General features: G+C 36.9%; 1 protein-coding gene across 8 annotated transcripts in view; it reads left to right on the forward strand.

Annotated features, from left to right (window-relative positions):
- Positions 1-20,357, forward strand: part of CXHXorf23 (chromosome X CXorf23 homolog) — a 56,481-nt gene that overhangs the window by 10,802 nt on the left and 25,322 nt on the right. For 6 of the 8 annotated variants that reach the window (XR_001917573.1, XR_001917574.1, XM_018043914.1 and 3 more), the window contains 6 exons: positions 3,953-4,027; positions 6,473-7,042; positions 7,649-8,305; positions 16,426-16,601; positions 18,116-18,230; positions 18,942-19,005. Coding sequence is in view for 6 of the 8 variants with exons in the window: in XM_018043914.1 (XP_017899403.1) it covers positions 3,987-4,027; positions 6,473-7,042; positions 7,649-8,305; positions 16,426-16,601; positions 18,116-18,230; positions 18,942-19,005 (1,623 nt within the window). In the remaining 2 variants the exon portion in view is untranslated. Of the gene's footprint in view, positions 1-2,402; positions 2,442-3,952; positions 4,028-6,472; positions 7,043-7,648; positions 8,306-16,425; positions 16,602-18,115; positions 18,231-18,941; positions 19,006-20,357 lie in introns of those variants that run through there. The other 2 variants (XM_018043912.1, XM_018043915.1) reach the window with 2 other exon arrangements.

A 20,357-nucleotide genomic window follows, 5' to 3' on the forward strand; every position in this document is an offset into this window, starting at 1 on the left:
TTCAGGTAACTCTTCCTCACACTAAAGTTGGAGGACCACTGTTCTAAGCTCTATACCTGAGTGAAATTGCTAGTTCATGGAATATGAGCATGTTGAAGTTTAATGGGTACTGCCAACCCCTTCCAAACTGGTTATAAGCAGGTCGTATACCTGCTTAGCTGTGTACGGACAGTCTCTATTGTTCCACAGCCTCACCAACACTGTGAAATCACAACTTCCATTTTTTTGTGGTCATTCTAACAGGTGTGGAATGGTTATGATCTGAATTGGTATTTACTCAGTTACTATTGAGGTTGAGTATCTCAGATGTCCATAGGTCATTTGAGTTTTTTGTGTTCTGTGATGTGCTATTTGGAGTCTTTTGCCTATTGAGATAAATAGTTATATTAAATAATCACAATGTATTGACAGAATTGTAGAATAAACTCAGAATTCCCAAAAAGAAAGGAACTCAGGGGAAAAAAAAGAAAGTCAGGGAAAGAATTTCAGGGAGATGATGGTCAAAGAGTACAGAATGGCCTGATCAGGGAAAAGCAAGTCATTTGCTGTGGTGAACTAATAAGATAGGCGAAGGAAAAGACATACAAGGCTAGGAGAAAGGTAGGGAGTGACTAGATGTATGTATTTTAAATTTGTTTAATCTTTTATTGACTGTTGGTCATTTGCATTATAATTAGAGTGGATTTTTTTCTTTCCTATTTTAAATTAAGCTGATATAAACATCTTAGTATATATAGCGGTTTTTTTTCTTTTAAATTATTATCTTAGAATAACACATTTAGACTGAAATTATTAGATTAAAGGAAAGTAGGCATGATTAGTTTCATAATTTCTTACATATTTTGAGGTTACCCATCATTAGGGAAATGCAAATCAAAACCACAGTGAGGTATCGTTTCACCCTCACTAGGATGACTATAGTGGAAGAGACCATAACAAATGTCAATGAAGATGTGGAAAAATTGGAACCTTCATACATTGCTGGTGGGAATGTAAAATGATGTAGCTGCTTTGGAAAACTTTGGCAGTCTCCCAAGAAGTTAAACATTGAGTGATTTTATAACCCAGGAGTTCCACTCCTAGGTTTATGCCCAAGAGAATTGAAAAACTGTGTCTACACAAAACTTGTATGCAAATATTCATGGTAGCATTATTCATAACAGCCCCCCAAATAGAAACAACCCAAATATCCACTGAGAGATAAATGAATCACAAGATGTGGTATACCCATAAAGTGGGATATTATTCAACCATGAAAGGATGAAGTACTGATAATAGTAAAACCCTTGAAAACATTATGCTAAAGGAAAGACGCCAATCACAAAGAATCACATATTCTAAAATTAGATTGTGGTGGTGGTTACAAATCCCTGTGAATATACTGAAAAACACTGAACTGTACACTTTAAATAGGTGAGTTGTATGATATGTGAATTATACCTCAATAAATGTTTTACAAAAAATAAAATGGATTAAAAAATTACCCTCTGGGAAAATTATATTTTTTCATCACAGTCAACTGTGTTTGGTGTCTCCCGTACAACCTTTAGGCTTTATTATTTTTGTTCAATTTAATAGGTATGTACTCAAAACTTCTTTAATTAAATTATAAGTTCCCTCAGTAGAATGTAAGCTCCAAGAGAGCAGGAACTTTTTTCTGTTTCTCTTCACTGCTCTCTCCCTTGAACAGTGCCTGGCAAATAATATGTACTCAGTGACATTTGTTAAATGAATATATTTTTATATATTTTTTTCTTTTGTTAAACTTTTTATTTTGTATTGGGTTATAGCTGATTAGGGCCTTCCCTGGTGGCTCAGTGGTAAAGAATCCGCTTATAATGCAGGAGACACAGAAGACACACGTTCAGTCCCTGGGTTGGGAAGATCCCCTGGAGGAGGGCATGGCAACCCACTCCAGTATTCTTGCCAGGAAAATCCCATGGACAGAGGAGCCCAGTGGGCTACAGTCCATAGGGTCGCAAAGAGTTGGACATGACTAAAGCGACTAAGCACTCATGCATAGCTGATTAACAAACAATGTTGTGATGGTTTCAGGTGAACAGTGAAGGGACTCAGCCATACATATACATGTATCCATTCTCCCCTAAACCCCCCTCCCATCCAGGCTGCCGCGTAACATTGAGCAGAGTTTCATGTACTATATTGTAGGTCCTTGTTGGTTATCCATTTTAAATACAAGCTTTGTGTGCGTGTCCATCCAAAACTCCTTAACTATCCCTTCCCCCACCCCCCCCCCCCATTTTTATATTTTTAGTTACTAAGAAAACACTGGGCTTCCCTGGTGGCTCAGATGGTAAAGTGTCTGCCTGCAATGTGGGAGACCTGGGTTCGATCCCTGGGTTGGGAAGATCCCCTGGAGAAGGAAATGACAACCCACTCCAGCACCCTTGCCTGGAAAATCCTGTGGACAGAGGAGCCTGGTAGGCTATAGTCCAAGGGGCCACAAAGAGTCAGACACAACTGAGAAACTGCACTTTCAGAAGAAAACACTTTCTGCTTTAGTGTCTTAATTTCATACTGCATCTGAACTAATTTTTCCTAGCCTCATTTTTTTTTTTTTGAAAAGAACCAATGTATAACTGAATTGAATTGAATGTGATTCTGGTGAGTGATCTGGTTCAAGTCCTTTGACCTTACATGCTTTTACTTTCTTCTGAAATTTATTATAGCAATAGTTTGCAAATATTTGACTATGAGAACTCCATTTTCAAACCTATGTTCACATAGTTATGGTTGTACTTTTTATATTAGTGATAAAACTTCGTAGTGACAAGAAGTCATTTATATTTTAACAGTGGCTATAGTATCTTCAGAAATTTGCAAAATAGAGGTTCTAATATGTGAGACATACCCTTACTCATTCTGTAGTCTGTTTTTGGTAGCTGTGTGTATTATTCATGGACCCATGGCAATAATTTTGAAAGCCATCAGGGGGTTGGGTCCAGTTAATTGGGCACTACTTAACTATAGTATCAGAACTGAAGAAGATTACTGAAATGGAGAAGGGAACGGCTTTCAGTATTCTGGCTTGGAGAATTCCATGGACTGTATAGTCCATGGGGTAGCAAAGAGTTGGACACAACTGAGCGACTTGTGCTAAAAACAACTTATAAAAGATTATACCCAAATGGGTTTTTTATAAAAATTCAGTTCCTAAATCTATCAGTTTCTTTTAAAGACTGAAATGTATTTTTAAAACCTAGTTTATATGTTTTCTAAAATTAACTTATTTGACATTATTTGTTTTAGAAAACAGAAGCAAACTAAATGTCTAATCATGCTTAAGTTTTGGTGTATTTACCTGGTGGAAGTTAGGTGATAATTGAGTATGATAATTAGGCATTGTAATTCTTATTATCTAACAATTTTAAAAGTGGGATATATCATCAAGTATTCCTAAATATTTTGACTATGTTTGTATGAACGTAACTGCAGTTATATGTACGTAACCAATGGTGAAAGGTGGGGAGGAGGAGTAGTGGTTGTGTTCAGAGGAATTCTGGGGGAATGTTCCCTATTTTTGAAACACTTATTCAGTAGTTGTTGTGTGCTAGGCAGTATTCTGAGCTTTTTTCATGGCTTAATTCAGGGATCATCAAATTACAATGCATTTGGCCTTTGGGGCCTATTTTTTTGTGGTCCTTGATCTACAAATGATTTTTATATTAAAAAAAATTTTTAAGAAGATAATATGATGAAGACCTTATATGAACTGCAAAATCTGAAATAGTGATGCTCTGGCCTTTTACAGAAAAAACTTTCTTACCTTTGATCTAATTGATTTTATGTTTACAACATTTCAATAAGGTGGGTCCTATAAGGAAATTGAGGCACAGAGGGCTTAAGTTACTTTTTGTCAGTGGCATTCACTGTTTTTGGAGCAGGTTACAGGCCCTTTCTACAAACTTGCTAATCCTGTGTTTCTTTGCAGTGTAAAAAGAGGATAGTGGCTCACGTGTCAAAGGATGGCACGGTCACGCTCTAGATCCCCCAGGTGGAGGCACAGGTGAGCAGTCCTTAGTTAAGCAGAGTAAGCATGAGTTTGAAACATGCTTCAACAGTTTTCATTTTGTCATTTTCAAGACCAAATTATAATGTGGAAGAGCTTCAGAAAGAAAAAGGAATGCAAAGAAGTAAATGGTTTGAACGTGGAGGGCCTCACAGAGGTCATTTGTTTCACCCTTTTGTGGTAGGCTCTGGTGAGGTGGCACAAAAGACCCTGCCAAGCTTAGTGCCTGATTTCTGGGTGCCTTCTCAGAACCTTTTGTCACCAACTCTAAAGGGTCTGCTATCATTCCCTACTTGCAGGCTAACAGATTAGTGTGTCACAAGGCACTCTTGGATCAGAGACAAAAACCTTTATTACTCATGTGCAGCAGGCAGCTGAGCTTCCTGTTCCTCTGTTCCTGTTACCTCTTGTCTTCCCTAGTGGGTCAGACAGTAAACAGTCTGCTTGCAGTGTAGGAGACCTAGGTTCGATCCCTGTGTCGGGAAGATCCCCTGGAGAAGGGAATGGCAGCCCACTCCAGTACTCTTGCCTGGGAAATTCCATGGACAGAGGAGCCTGGTGGGCCCCAGTCTATGGGGTTGCAACCATGTAGTCACTCACAACTGAGCGACTAACACACACACACACATTACCTCTAGTCCTCTGAGGGTGGGAGCTGCTGACACAGCTGAGGAACCCAAGCCCCATTAAGGACAGCAGGGAATCCTGCCCAGCCTTTTCCTTGGAGGAGACATTATCTTGTTATCCTGGACAGCAAACACATTGGCTCTCTGCCCCTTAGGGAGGCCCTGTCCCTATCTTTCCAGGGAGTTTGCCTTGAAACAGAAGCTCAGGAGGCGTGCAGAGCACTAGAGACTCATGGAGTGTCAACAGACTCCTTGGGTCTCTTTTGTCTCTTTAGGAGAACTGTAAATGATAGCCACTATTTCAGCAGTCTCCTTCAGAAGAAAGGGGCTCTGTGCAATAGAACCCTGATATGAGGTATAATATCAAAGCAGTACTCAATGTGAGGTAAGGATTAAAGTAAGAGATTGAGTATTTCGTCAGTCTGGAAGACCTCAGCCTCTGGCTGGCAGCTTTTCTCCTTAGCAGTAGAAAAGATGGAGTGTTCCAGGAAGTCCTCAGGGTCTTCATTTGCTTCTTCCTGTGAAGAGTTGCAGCCAGCTGGATGAGAGTCTCTGCTTCAGCTGAATAATGCACTTGCCAGTGCATCTAGTTTGGTGACTCTAGAGGGAGAGATTGTCAAATCCAGTGTATAAGTCCTGGTATGTACATGAGGAAGATAAATCAGCCTCCTTTCTTGTAGGAAGAACCCAGACATGTCACCAAATGGAAAGAGTTTTACTCATGGTTGTTTCAACTCCGTGGCAGCTGCTACAGAGGGGGTGATAACAAAAACTGCAAAGATAGCTGCTGCATTGGTTAGAAGACATTAAACTCTCAGGAAGTTGGGAGATTGGATAAGTCAGATGGGAGGAAAGGTCCCCAGGTGCAAATTTGAACCAGATGGTGGTACTTCTCTCTTTTAACCTTAAGACTGGTTACTCAGACTGGTTTCCTCAGATACAGAAGCCTTCCTCCTCAGTTGGAATGAAAGGTTCCATGTTGGCAGTGCTCAAGTGTTAGAGAAGGTAGTTACAGAAAGGACATGCTGTCCCTGGAGATCATTAAAGCTGCACTAAAGCACACATTCACAGAATTAAAAACTATGATTCAACAGCACTTCCTTCATTTTATATATAAGGGGACAGGTCTGGAACATAAAACTTATTTATGTCAGTAGTAATAACTGGAGGGACTAAGCATGAGGTCCACTTCTTAAGGTCTTCTTCCTCCCACCACCTCCACATGCTGTTTAAAGATGTAGTTTTTGCTACTTGATATAACCTTAGTAGAGAGAATAGACAATCAGTTAGGAAAACTGTGAGATCAGTTTGGGGTCTGAGTTTGGATTTGATATGCAACATAAACTCTTAGAATCTATTTTGATTTCAGAGATTATGTTCGGTTTTCCAGAGATTCTCCTGCACACTTAATTGTGTGAATCTAACCCTCTTTCTCCTTATTTCTTACTTGACCATGGAACCTGACGTAAGCTTTTATTGACAGGCCCTTTTGCCAGAACTTTGCTGTCAGCAGTCTTCCAAAATGGATCCTGCTGCGTACCTAAGCTGGTCCTCCTCCAGTAGGATGGCTGTGCTCAGCCCATTTTGATATGTACATGGGGTACATTAGTTCAGGTGAAAAGAGTATGCATGTTGAATTGGGCAGAAGCATAGTCAGGCTCCCAAGTGAACAATTTAGAATACAGATACCAAATACTGATGAATCTGAGTGGAAGAGGCAGGGGAAAGCAAACGTTTTATTTGGATAAGTCACTGTAAGACCAACTTCGTGTATTGTCTTTGAATGGACTAAACTTTTCTGTATTTGTTTACATAGGTCTTTAACACCAGTGCCTAGAAGTTCTGAACACTACAAGCAAAGATATGAGCATTATGGCTACGACTATAGGAAGGATCCAAAAAGACACATCACTTGGAGAATGGACAATGAGAAATATGGACAGAGTAAACCAAGGATTTCTTCTCGTGAAAATATATATTACCGATCATATGAGCATAGATCACCTTCCCCAAACATAAGAGGAGACTCTTCAGAAAAGTTTTATACTTACAAGCCTCCCCAAGTATATTTACCAGAAAGAGGAGATGATAGTAACAGAAGAGCTCAATATGTGCCCAGACACTCAGAAGGTATATTCTACAAAGAGCACCAGAGGAGTTGTTATCCCCAGAAAGCACAAGGAAGGTATATTCCTGATGACCGCAGAAATAGAAGAAGTGAAAAAGGAGGGACACCACCTGTGAGATCAACAACAGATTCTTTTAGATTCGAAGGATATTGGCATGAAGATGAACCGAGGCACCAGAGGATACAAGATGAAAAATACTCTCAGTCACTTAGAAGAGGCTCTGAAGATTTTGAGAAAAGGAGCTCTTTTCAGAAGAGGTATAGAAAAACATTAAACTAGCATAATTTGATATAAAGCCTCAAATGAAAAAGTCTGTTGTATACTGTCATGTAAGAATTGAATCGCCAGTCCATGTCTGACGTAGGGTGCAGCTTGCTTGGGGCAGGTGCATGGGGATGACCCAGAGAGATGTTGTGGGGAGGGAGGTGGGAGGGGGGTTCATGTTTGGGAACGCATGTAAGAATTAAAGATTTTAAAATTTAAAAAAAAATAAAAAAATTAAAAAAATAAAAAAAAAAAAAAAAAAAAAAAAAAAAAAAGAAAAAGTCTGTTTACTTTATGGTTAAAGATAACCTTGAAAAGCTTTTGTCTAAAAGATCAAAAGCATTGTAGTGTAGTTTTGGTCTACTGATAGTAGTGAAGTGTTTATTTTTAGAGTAAATCATGTAGATGGCTAGAATATATTTTTTTAAAAGATGCTATTTTCTTTAAGTACCTTGTGCATCTATGAGCTGGCTTAAGGGATTGTAGGTTAACTTTCCACTACATTTTGCATTTAAAGCCATGCTGCCCAACATTCCACACATATAAATTCTCACTTTCTTCTCTCTAGTGCAAATGTAAACTGTTTTATGTCAACACAGGTATCCTGAGGATCATGATTTCAGAAAATACGGACACACATCAAAAAGACCTCACGATGTGGAGAGGTATGAAAACAGAGAGCCTGTCAGGAGCCTGCAGTGGAAATCCAGGCATTTTTCTGCTCCTTACCAAGAGAAGAAAGATCAGCGGAGCCTTGAAACCCAGACTCATCGATATGCTCCAAGGGAATTCCCAGAGACCAGTTCAGCAGCCAAGGTATCCTGTGATTCTCGCCACAGATATCGAAAGACCTCAGATGGCGACAAGGACTTTTATGATGGAAGAGCTCAGAGGTACCCTAAGGAGGAAGATAGAAAATTGGGTTCTCAAAAAGGCCCTGTGAATAGAGAGTCCAGTTGTTCTCATGCTGGAAGAGGGAGAGAGACTGAAGGTGGGCAAGTCAGAGAATCTTCTAAGCCATCAAAGAAAGACTGTGCTGCCTTAACCCACTCAGATAAAAGCGATGTTGATTCGAGATCCTGTAAGGACACACGGAAGGACAAAATAAAGAAAGAAAGAGCTGGCAGTAAAGACAGCAACTCTTCCTGTAACCAACTTGATAATAGTGATTCCGACTTGAAGCCTTCATCTGTCTTTCTTAGGAAGAAGTCACTCACAGTTAAAGTAGATGTGAAGCAAGCACAGAATAGATCTAGGTATTGTCTTCATTTTTTCTTAATGATGTGTAATAACTTTCTGCCACCTTTATTTTACCTTTGAAAATAGAGTTCATAGTGTGTTTAGAGTTCATCAAGTAAGGGGGTGGGGATTGCCAGATTTTTCAAAAAAGCCCTGTAATGGGAATTAATCCCATGATTTAGTAATACAGGATGATGTCATGTTTATTTCCGTGTTTGTATCTCAAGATGCTTTTGGGGTGCAGGGCATTCTATGGAGTTGGTCCTCTTCATGAATTTACATGTTTTTATGTTTCCACATTTTCTATACCCACAAATAGGCCAGGTCATATTCAAGGAGACCTATTCCTTGCTCAATTTCTCAAAGCCTGTTTTCCCTGTTGCATGTAATTCAGAGAACTTTTGGCCTGGAAGGGACCTTTCAGCAGGTCCTGATATTATAGAGAAAGACCGTGAGGCTGTGAGAGATGAAGTGACTTAGATCTGAGTCCGTGCCTGTGGCTCAAATCTATATGTCCCCTTGTGTCTCAAGGAGGTGGATGACTTAACATGGTTCTTGCTACCATCTCAAAAGGAGTGGAGCTCAACCAACTAGCTTCTCCTAGGTAGAGGAATTAGGCTAGAGTCTAGAGAGAGGCCAATTTGTAAGACATTTGGTTTAGCGCTTAATGAGACTTTAACAAAAAAGACTACTTTCGTAATAGGTTTTATTCCTCTAAAGTGGATTGCATGCTTTGTTCTATTACCTCTGTTTATGGATTCTGAGAATAATAAGGCACTGACACTTGGATGCATCAGCTAGTCTGTTTGTTATCTTAATACACTACCAGTATGTGAGTTAAAAAGTGATGGACCATGTTGATTTGATGCATTTATGTTCACAGTTGACTCGTATCTGTATTTGAAAAAAAAACTAGAGGGAAAAAAATCCAAGGTTAGAATGTAAAAGTGAGGGTGGTAAACCCATAGTCTTTTTTTTTTTAAATACATTTGTTTCTTTCTTTAAAGTTAGATTTGACTGTCCTTTTCCTGATATTTTTTTACATTCATTATACTTGCAAAAATATCTCAAAATATACATATGCATATTTATATGTACACAGAAAGAATTTATGATTATATTAGAAGAAGTTGGACAAATAGAAGGGAGGGGGGAAATCACCCATAATCCTACTACCTTAGGACCATTTTATTAATATTTTGATACAGCTTTTTGGGGCTACTTTTCTATATGGCTGTCATAACCGTATATAACCATATATGTGATTGTCATAACCCACTCCAGTAATCTTGCCTGGGAAATGCCACGGACAAAGGAGCCTGGTGGGCTACAGTCCATGGGGTCGCAAAAGAGTCAGACATGACTTAGTGACTAAACGGCAACATTCTATTTTATATAATATATCTTAAGTCACTTTGTGCTATATTTCCTACTAGTTCTTAATCTTAAGAGTATAAAGGCTCTGCTGCTGCTGCTGCTAAGTCGCTTCAGTCGTGTCTGACTCTGTGTGACCCCACAGACGGCAGCCCACCAGGCTCCCCATCCCTGGAATTCTCCAGGCAAGAACACTGGAGTGGGTTGCCATTTCCTTCTCCAATGCATGAAAGTGAAAAGTGAGAGGGAAGTAGCTTCAGTCATGTCCGACTCTAAGCGACCCCATGGACTGCAGCCCGCCAGGTTCCTTCGTCCATGGGATTTTCCAGGCAAGAGTACTGGAGTGGGGTGCCATTGCCTTCTCCATAACGGCTCTACTAGTTCTTAATCTTAAGAGTATAAAGGCTACTCTGAGCATCAAGTTTAAGGATCTTACCTTAAGATTTTTCTCTTTCTAACCTTATATTATGAAAATGTTCAAACATACAGAAAAGTTGAAACATAATTGAAACACAATTGAAACATAATTGAAAGTTGAAACAAAACATACAAACATATATAGGTGTACAGTCGACACCTATATACCCACCTAGAGTCTACAATTAACATTTTACTATACTTCTGTAATCACATCTGTTCATCTATCATTCCATCTTAATTTTTCACTGCATTTCAAAGTGAAATACAGAAGATACAAGTACACTCACCTTTACATATTTCAGTATTTAATATTTGTTTACAGTTTTTTTTCTTTTGAGGTAAAATTACATGCAATCAAATCACAAAAATCTTGAATTTTTACATAAAAGTACAATCACAAAAACTTTGAATTTTAAAATAATAGTAAAAGTAATTTTAAAATAAAAGTTAAAATCTTGAATTTTTAAATATTTAATAAAGAAATGTTTTATTCTTAAATTAGAATTAATAAGTTGGCTGTAACATTTTTAAAGAATGCTAGAAGTAACAATTTTGAAGAATTTTATTTTAGTAGACCTCATTAGAGATGCTGAACACTGTTAATTTTATAACGATGTTGAGAAATAGAAGCTCGATCTTCATCATGTGTCACAAAAATGAGCTTCCTAAAATTGAGGCTGCTGTACCTCAATTTTACCTGAATTGTACCTGAATTTATAAACTCTCCTTTTGTGAATTTCATGGCCCATTAAGTGGGACCTGTCAGTACATGTTTGAATTACCTGACAAGGACCTATGGAATGGTTTGTGTAATAAAGAGCTTTACTGTAAGTTCTTTCTAAAGACTTGAAGAATTTTGGTTCTTCATTTTATACATTTGTTTAAAATGTATAAATGGTGGTTCATTTTATACATTCGTTTCCTTTCTTAGCTTGGGTCAGGTTTTAATACATGTTCTTTGAGTTATCAGTGCAGTTGAAAACATACAGTTGTCAGCTAGTGATTTTTATTAATAAATATATGCATCTTTTCATATGGCAGTGCATCATAATCAGCAAAAATCTTTCTCTCTGATTATAATTATTAACTGATGAATGAATGTGTAAGAATTTTGTAGGGTTGAATTTAGTTATGTGTGAACTGATGAAGTGTCCATAAAACAAAGGTATTGATAGTTCATATCCTCAACAGCCATGTTCTCAACTCCCAACATAAATTAGATTTCCTTCTGCTTAATAAAACTGAAATAATCATAGAGTGCAGATAGGTTATTTGTTGGTTAAAATCTAGAGTATCCACTTTTTTTGGAGATACTAATAAGGCAGTTCATTTTATACATTCATTTACTTTCTTAGCTTGGGTCCGGTTTTGATACATTTTCTTCCAGTTATCAGTGCAGTTGAAACCTAGTGATTTTTCTAGGTATTAGTTTGTATCTAGAATAGCAGTAGGTGACACTTCTTGAATGTTCAGTGCATAGTTAATACTTCTGTCAACATAGAAGTAACAATTTTGAAGGATTTTATTTTAGTAGACCTCATTAGAGATGCTGAACACTGTTAATCTTATAATTTGATGTTGAGAAATAGAAGCCTAGTTGACCTAGTGACCTTCTAGTGACCTACTTTGTCAGAAACTGCATTATCAGAGGTAGAAGTTACATATGAGTCATAACTACGTTTCAGAATGAAGAGCGTCACAATATGAAAATCTGTACTAAGGTTGTTATGAACTCCAAACACTCACTGTTGTAGACATCTGAAAGTCATGGGGCAGATGAAGGGAGTTTGGGTTTACTACTGGACAGAATAGGTGAGAGACTGAAGCTTGGTCAGGCTAGGAAGTTGGTGAGAGGAGGGAAGGAGGGCATGCCAGTCTCCAGAGAAGAGTAAGCTGGGGCAGGTGGGCCTGCACTGAGGCTCCTTTGACTTCCCAGGTGCTAGCACTAGGCATCTAGAATGAGAAGGTTGGCTAGTGAAGGCAACATTGGACTGACTGCCTCAACCGTATTTGCATTTAATCCTTTTATTTCCCAGTGAAGAGATACAGAGAGGGCATCCCTGACCCTACCCAGTTTTTCCCCATTCTAAAAGGGGAATGAGGTGGATGATGAGCCCCAGAAGACGCTGGAGCCCTGATGCTCAGGGCAGACAGGTGCTGCTTAGGCTGGGGAAGAGTGAAAAACCACAGCTAGGATAGAAGGAAGGTAACCTAATCACACAAGCTTACCCGTGATGGGCACTTTTCAGCTGGAGGCAAAATAAGCTGGGTGGAGATATTTTTGTGATACACAAACCTGCTAACTTGCTGCTAGGTATCACAAAAATCTTAAGAGTTTTTTCCTTCTAATATTTCTCATATATATTTTCTAAACTCAAAAATTAATTGAGAAAAGATTCCCTTTCATTCCTATGTTTCGCTCAGTCTTCTCTTAGTACCTCTTGGGGGTCCTAGTATAGGGAGGTAAACTTTGTTTGATGTTGGGATGTATAGGTCTTTGTTTTCCAGTAGGTCACTGCGCAGTTCCATAACGTTGGGCAGGTCACCTGGCTATGCCTTTTGGGGCCCAAATTAACTGGATGTTCCTCTAGGATCTGTGAGTCTGCTTCAGTTGGTTATGTGTTGATAACTATTGAAGCTAACTTGACAGGCTCATCATAGGATTCTCTGAACTTTTGAATATATTTGAGGTTTTCTCTTATAAAAAATGAAAATTTTAAATTTATCTAAATTAAGTTAAAATTTTTTGAAGTAAGCCAAGAAAGTTAAAAAACAAAAATTGATCTCAGAATTTTTAAATCTGTCATCTTTTAAGGTGAAACTCATCATTTCATATTGTGCCAGTCATTTTTCATTTTATCATTTTTTTATACAGCAGATATTTTTTGAGGACCTACCCCGTGAGACAATCTGTTAAGGTGCCCTGGGACTATGGATCCACATAGGATTAGGTTTCTTCTCCCCTGGTCTTAGAGGCAAGAAGATAATGTTGGTAATACCATGGCACAGTGGAGTGATGTGTGAGGTGGTGCGTGATATGTGATTCAGATGATCCCAAGCTGGGGGATTCAGGGAAGGCTTCTTTCAGGAGTTGACATGTGAGCTAGGCTTTGAAGGTTGGTGTGTTTTAGACATGTGGAGATGAGATGAAAGACCTTTTATATTTATAGGTTAACAAAGGCAGAAAACACACCCAGGAACTTTGAGCTGTGCCATTCTGAGCAGTCTAGGGAAAGGAAATAGAAGGGCAGGAGGTGTGAAAGTAAGACCACCACACTGCCAGCCTGATGTAACAGGATTAGCTTCTGGGAGAGGGCTCAGTTTTGGCCACCTTCTATCAGATGTCTTGAAAGGGCACTGAGGTTGACAAGACCAGTTATGGGACTTTCGTGAAAAAAAGTAATAATGAGATGTTGAATTAAGGGAGTAGCAGTCTCTATAATCCATTTCCCTCAACTCCAAAAATTCTAAATGTGTTCTTACGAAGACAAGAACAAACTTATGATTCAGAAAGTGCTTTGTGATAGTTACTAGCTAGAATAAAACTGAGAAAGGAAAACTTTACATGTGTCATATGAATTTTGTTACCTATTATAAACTTCCAGAGAGCAGATTATCCGTTGATTTTGGTGGTTCGGTTTTTGTTATTGTTGTTTTGCCAGGCAGTTGGTTTTTTAACTGTGGAGAAGAGGAATTAAGTTTTAATGTAGTTTTTTTTAAATGTTTTGTTAGTTGTTATGCGTGGCACTCAGATGAACATCAGACGAAATATCCTTAAATAGAGAAGGAAAACCAGGGTGAAGTGGGGGGAGGGAACAGAGAACCCAGAAGATTTAATAGAATACAGGTGATGGCTATATTTTAATTTTTAAAAGTGTCTAAAATGCATCTCAAATGAGAACATTTGGTCTTTCCAGTTTAACTACTTGTTTTGGGAATATTTTGTGAAATTGTAAACTTGTTGATCAGTAATGTCATGGGAAATACTAAAATATAAACGAAGAGGTGATTAAAGTTGCAAATGAAACTACCTAGAACATTTTGCATTTTGAAGTCTCCAGAAGTTTTTCCTTATAGCAAAAGTATAGTTATTTTTAAAAAACAAAATTTCAGGTTATATTCTTCTCATGTATATTTTTTAGAAAGATGGTCACTTTTATATTTTTTATTAAAAATCTTATGGGATATATCTAGAGAAAAATTTTAAACTGGTAACTATCAAGAATTAAGTATAGCTTCAAAGTATACCACAGTATTCCTATGAATTGAGAGTTGGACTTGGAGTGGGGAGATAAGAGTTATGACAGTAATCATAAATTACAAGTAAATTTTAATAATTATCTGGTGAAAAACTGGAAGCCTTTATCAGCTGGTTTTGTCTTGGGGGAAACTGAGACAGCAGTGAAAACCATTGTCAACTGATTTCCCCTTATAGATCATTTTTATAATTCTATTTAAACACCTTATTTTTCTCCTGTAAAAAAAAATGTAAAGCTGTTTTGGGGGTATGGAAGAGCTTTTTGTACCATTAAACCCCTTTGAACAGAAAGCATATGTAATTCTTTTTTTTAATTTATTTTTTATTTAAATTTATTTATTTTAATTGGAGGCTAATTTCTTTGTTAGTAGGGGTTGTTACAGGGCCATTCTAGCTTCTAACATTTATCACTAAATGTCTTTTACTAGTTATCAGATATAGAATGAGAAGCTTGGAACAAATTAGGAGGAGAAATGGGCCCTCTAAAGGTCTTTCTGATTAGTCAAGGAAACCACAGCAGTGGCATCAACCTGTGGCGTAGTCACTCATCCATGTTTCTGCCGTGGCAGGGAGTCATCTCAACAGGGCTGATTTAAGAGGGAGCATGAAAAATCAGATGGAAGGTTTTCCTCTGAGAAGTTGAAAATAAGCACTTAAAACCATCTTGCTAGAAGAGTTAAAATTTTCAGTTAAGAATATCTTTAAGCCCTTCATAACCTTGGAGCAGTTTTAGATATATGGCTATTAAGTGACGTCAGTAAATAAATATGTACATGTGTACACCCACAGCCCCAAATGTATCCATCTGATTGATTTTTGTTGTATAAAGAGATATTTTTTTCTAGTGGTGCTGCTAGTATTTAAAACATATTTCAGGGCTCTCTTTTGGATTTATCTTCGGATTCTGAAACATCATCATAAAAAACCCTAGCAGTTGTAAATCTCAATTCTTTGAATAATGAACTTATTTTTTAGGAAGAGCCAGAAGCTATTCAGAGTTAAATGCAGAGGAGTGAGATGGGTATAAGCTGGTTAGTGCTGTTTTGGGTCCAACATGAGGAATAAATATAAATAATGAGGCGTTTTCTTTTCTGATGCATGAACTGCCTACAGATGAAGAATTTGAGTGGTTTTAAGCAGGAGTAGCATTCTTAGAATAAAGTATACTTTCCCATTATGACATTTTGAAGGATTACATGCAAATGAATGCTTAACCTTGGGGATGAAAAGCAAAACAAATGACATCTATTGTCTCAGTATCATGACACCTTCTGCATAGAGGTATTACAAAGATTAATATTTGTAAGCTCTGAGCCCCTTTGTTTGGCATGAATAATTGTTATATGTCATAATCATGAATTTATAATGGTACTTGAGGGTCAGGAAAGTGCTTAATGAAAGTTATAAAGATTCAGAAAGTATTAAAGTGGTAAGATGGTTGGGGTTATATTATAAATGGTAGTATATCCTTAAGGATATATTTTAGGGTGAACAGTATCATTGCTTCTCATGATCATAACTTTGCTAACAACTAAGGCTATTTTCTGAGAGTTCAGTGAGACTTTGTAAGTGATTAAGCTAAACAGAATTTGATTTCAAAATACTAGTCTCAGCTCATTACTGACATAGAAGTTTAGGATTTTTATGAAGTCAGCAACATTATTATGTTTGATACCAGCTTGTAAAGAATGGTAGTATTTCAAGATAGTGTCAGCTTGCTGGCTTTATAGTTATATGGACATTTGGGAGTAGAAAATAATCTGATTATATTTTGCATATTGAGTGTCTTCAATGCCATGCTGTATTTTTTGAAGTAAAAATTGTTTAGCTTAGAATTTTGAAGATTTTATTATTAAAGTGGCAAATATTTGATGATCTCTGATTTGAAAAGGAGAACTCAAAACTGTGTGCCTGTAGCTATTTTCTCCTGCTCATTATTGTACATGTTTATGGCATACAATTTAGTGCCTTAATTATAAGAAAAAATAAACATTTTTAGTTTTATAGTTATCTTGATTAATTTTAATAAGTTATTTTCTCAGTGAATAGTCTCAAATTTAGTTAAACATTTACAAATTATTCTAGGGTTGCTTCTAGCTATTCCACAGAGAGACAGATGTCACATGATTTGGTTGCTGTTGGCAGGAAAAGTGAAAAGTTTCATCCAGTGTTTGAACATCTTGACTCAACTCAGAATACTGAAAACAAACCTACAGGAGAATTTGCTCAGCAAATCATAACTATAATCCATCAAGTTAAAGGTTGGTATATTTCGCACATACATTAGGGATAACGCAAAAATAATGTACTGACTTTTCACGAGATATAGGTAAATATCTGATATTGTAATAGTAATTATTTCATTATAAGTTAAATCATCAATTAGGAAATCTGTTGAAGAAAGTAGCACATATTAATTCAAGCCAGTTGTTCTTTTTTATGTAGTTCAATAATCTGGTGCTTCAACTCATAGTAGATTACAAATTGAAAATTATAAAAGAAGAGGTTGGCTGCTACAAAGGACAGGTATACTGAGAGCAGAGAGAAACAATAACTGATAACCCAGTAGAAAGGAGGAAAGAACAAAAGCCAGATATGAAACTCAAGAAGCTCGAGAAATCTGGAAGTGTAGGTCATTTGGTCATATTCCTAAAGCCCCCAAGGGTGTTACTGGGACTTTGTGCCATAAGGGTGATGCTAAGTGATCAGTAAAAGACTCCAGTATTATTTGTTATACTTTATGATGTCAGGGAATTGCATAATTAATATTTTAAAGGTTTTCAATTGAGTTGTGTTTTGCTTTTGCTTCTGGCCAGTTTCCATTAATTGGAAAATTTAGTCATGTAGAATAACTTTCTTTATTGATTCTGTGTAATTAAGGCAGTTTTGTGTATTATAAGCTAGGATCTTTCATGAATTTCAAAATTTTAATTTTATATTTCTTACTAGATGATTGTGTTGATCTTTCTTACCTTCTTAAAACATTTTGCAAATGAATTATTTTCTCTGCAGCCCTCAAACTAAGGCATATATTTACTTTAAAGGATGCAGTTTGAAACAGTTCACCTTCTCAATTCCAGCCCCTCTCACCCAAAGGAAGTGTGGTCCTTGGCAGAAAGGAAGCTGGTATTGCAGAGAAACCCAGGAGATTGTCCCAGAACAGGAACAGTACGTTAGGGAAAAGGATTGCTCAAGTAGCTTTCTCATGGGTCAAGTGTATTATCTTTCTCTCTATTCTGTTCAAAGCTTGTAGCATAGGCACTTTGAGAATGTCTTCATGAACTTCGGTTAACACTAAGTAAAATGGCGTTAGGAAGCCTTCTGTGATATGTAACCATAGCATTTAGCATTTGTTCAGAATTGTATTGATGTTTTAGGGTTGTTTTTGAAATTATTTTTGCTCTAAGTGAACTGTAGAGCTCTATGCCAGCTTTACTTCCCACATATAGTAACAGTGAGGAAGCTCTTACCTTGGAGAAGAAAGGTCCTCTCTCTGAAAAAGCCAATATTTTTTTTCCCCTCTGGCAAGTAAGCAGGAATGCCAAATAGGAACAGAATCTTTGCATTCATAAATCCATTTACTGTTGCTTGAGCTTGGAAAAAACATGTGAGCACTATACATTAGTCTGTGAAATAAATTTAGGTCCCATATTTTTAAGAGAAAGCAGGTTGGATGTTTTTTTAATACTCCCTTACTCCTGTGCTTATTGTATATATAACCTTTTAAGTGGAATCAGTTTTACACTGAGATAAAACTTTTTGTTTCCTTTTGCAGCAAATTATTTTCCATCACCTGAAATAACTCTGCATGAGCGTTTCTCAAAAATTCAAGTTAAAAAAGCTGCAGATGTAAATGAAACTAAGTTGAGCTCGGATCCAGAAATTCACAGGTAATGACTGATTATTGTACGTCCATATAACTCATGGGAATAAGCCTCAGAACAGATGTGGGAACATGCTGCCTGCCTCTTGGGTTTACTGTAGACTCTAGAACAGCATTTCCTGCCTAAAACAGGACTGACCCAAGCAGGTACTAGGCCAGTGCACTTTGATAGACTAGGTTGTATTAAAGCCATGACTAGCATTGTTTAAATGTACAGGACTTTGAAAATATTTACCTACCTAACTTTGATTCTGCTGTGTCTATAGTAATTGCCTACTGAAGTTATCACTGGAAGAATGAAAGACAGTTGTCGAGCCATTGAAATCATGGGTTGCTTCATGTCCTCAGAAATGACTGTTCTGAGGGCAGCCGGATGAAAACATATGTCTTCTTCTGCTGGCACCTGTCCAAGCAGGTGGTGCGCCCTGTCTTGTGAGCTGAGCTGAATCAATGTTAGAATGCAGTAGATCACCGGAGCCAAGTTTAAGGTTACACAGACTAGTGATTTGAGAACTACTAAGGCTTCACTGTGATGTTGTTTACAGGATATGTGTGTCCTGGGAGACTGCCACATAGATGAAAAACCACCTGGTAGCAGATTTCTTTTTCTTCCTTCAAGACACACCAGCTTTATTTCAAATTCCATTCTGTATTAATGGAATCGAGGTATCAGTGTATAACATAATTATTTAATTGTAATATGCGTTTATTATTTTAGGAGAATAGATATGTCTTTGGCCGAGCTTCAGAGTAAACAAACTATGGTATATGACTCAAAACAGGTAAGTGAATATGGTTTTTGATGGGGGATTATCTTATTGTTGACAAACTAACGGGAAAGGGAACTGGTCATTGGGAGCAAAAAAGGTAAAGTGGGTGAGGAAGGATGATTAAGACCCAGGAATCTGAAATTTACAAAGCTCTCCAAGTGATTCTAGTTTTCAGCCAGGTTGCAAAGAGAACACTGGCAAAAGACAAAAATATTCCCTAAGAGAGACAGTCCCTAAGGATTTTACAGCTTTGTAAAATTGACATAAAATTATAGTGTTTAATATTCATCCCAAAACTTCACAGTGTAAATCTTGCAGAAAGTATGTTGGATACCTTTTTTTTTCCAAAGCAGTCATGTGGGATATATTTTTAAGTTGTATGTGGAATGCATGCAAAGGAACTTAGTTTCATTTGATACTGCCCTTCCTTTTACTGAAGATTATATGAAAGATTCTATGGAGTATAAACTAACAAAATAATGAAAATAATACTTTTTTTATTGTTCCCACCCCTGCCACCTCCCCCTACCCTCATTTCGTTGCTAATTAGAAAAACTATCTTAACTAGCCAAGGGAGAAGAAAACTGGCTCTTGTTTTAGAAGAAGTATCAAGTTCTAAAAACCCTGCTAATTATTCATTGAGAGTGAAGAGTTCTTGTAGAGGAGAGATTTTAATAAATACATTTGTGATAAAATATATAAATAATTTTTTTCACATGAATGGTTACAATTTTACTGAATTTACAGAGATAGGTTAGTTTATTGAATCAATGATATTTTCAGGAAATTTCTGTTAATCAAAATACTATAATAAACTTACAGGAAATTTAAGGATTGTTTTAAATTACCTTTAATTCGCTTAACACAAAGTATTATTTGATTGTCTTTCCTTACAGTCTTATGTCTGAAATTTTAACATAGTCACTGTCACAGTACATGCAATTTTGGATGCTTTTTCTTTTTACTTAAACTATAATAACATTCCTTTTATGTAAAATCTCTCAATTCCCAATGACCTTTTTATAATTGAGACTTTGCAAGTTTTAGTGAACTTTTCAGTGTTTTTCCATGTTTACTTCCACATAGTCTATATCATCATAATTTAAGTGGTTGTACATTATTCCTATGACTTAAATTTACCATAAATTTTTCTTCCCTTCTCCTTTAAAATTTTTTCACACTTAAGTTACTTTTGTTTTTTGGTTATTTTTAAAATAAAACATTTTGAATATACTTGAATAGATAGACTCTTCTTTGGTATAGAGGCCCAGAAGTCGGATTCCTGGTTCAGTGGTATGAACTCTTCTGACTGTGTTTTGTCAGTTGTGTCTCAAAATACTTGTATCTGTTTACACTACCATTAA

Source organism: Capra hircus (genome assembly GCF_001704415.2).
Source record: "Capra hircus breed San Clemente chromosome X unlocalized genomic scaffold, ASM170441v1, whole genome shotgun sequence".
NCBI classification, from domain to species: domain Eukaryota; kingdom Metazoa; phylum Chordata; class Mammalia; order Artiodactyla; family Bovidae; genus Capra; species Capra hircus.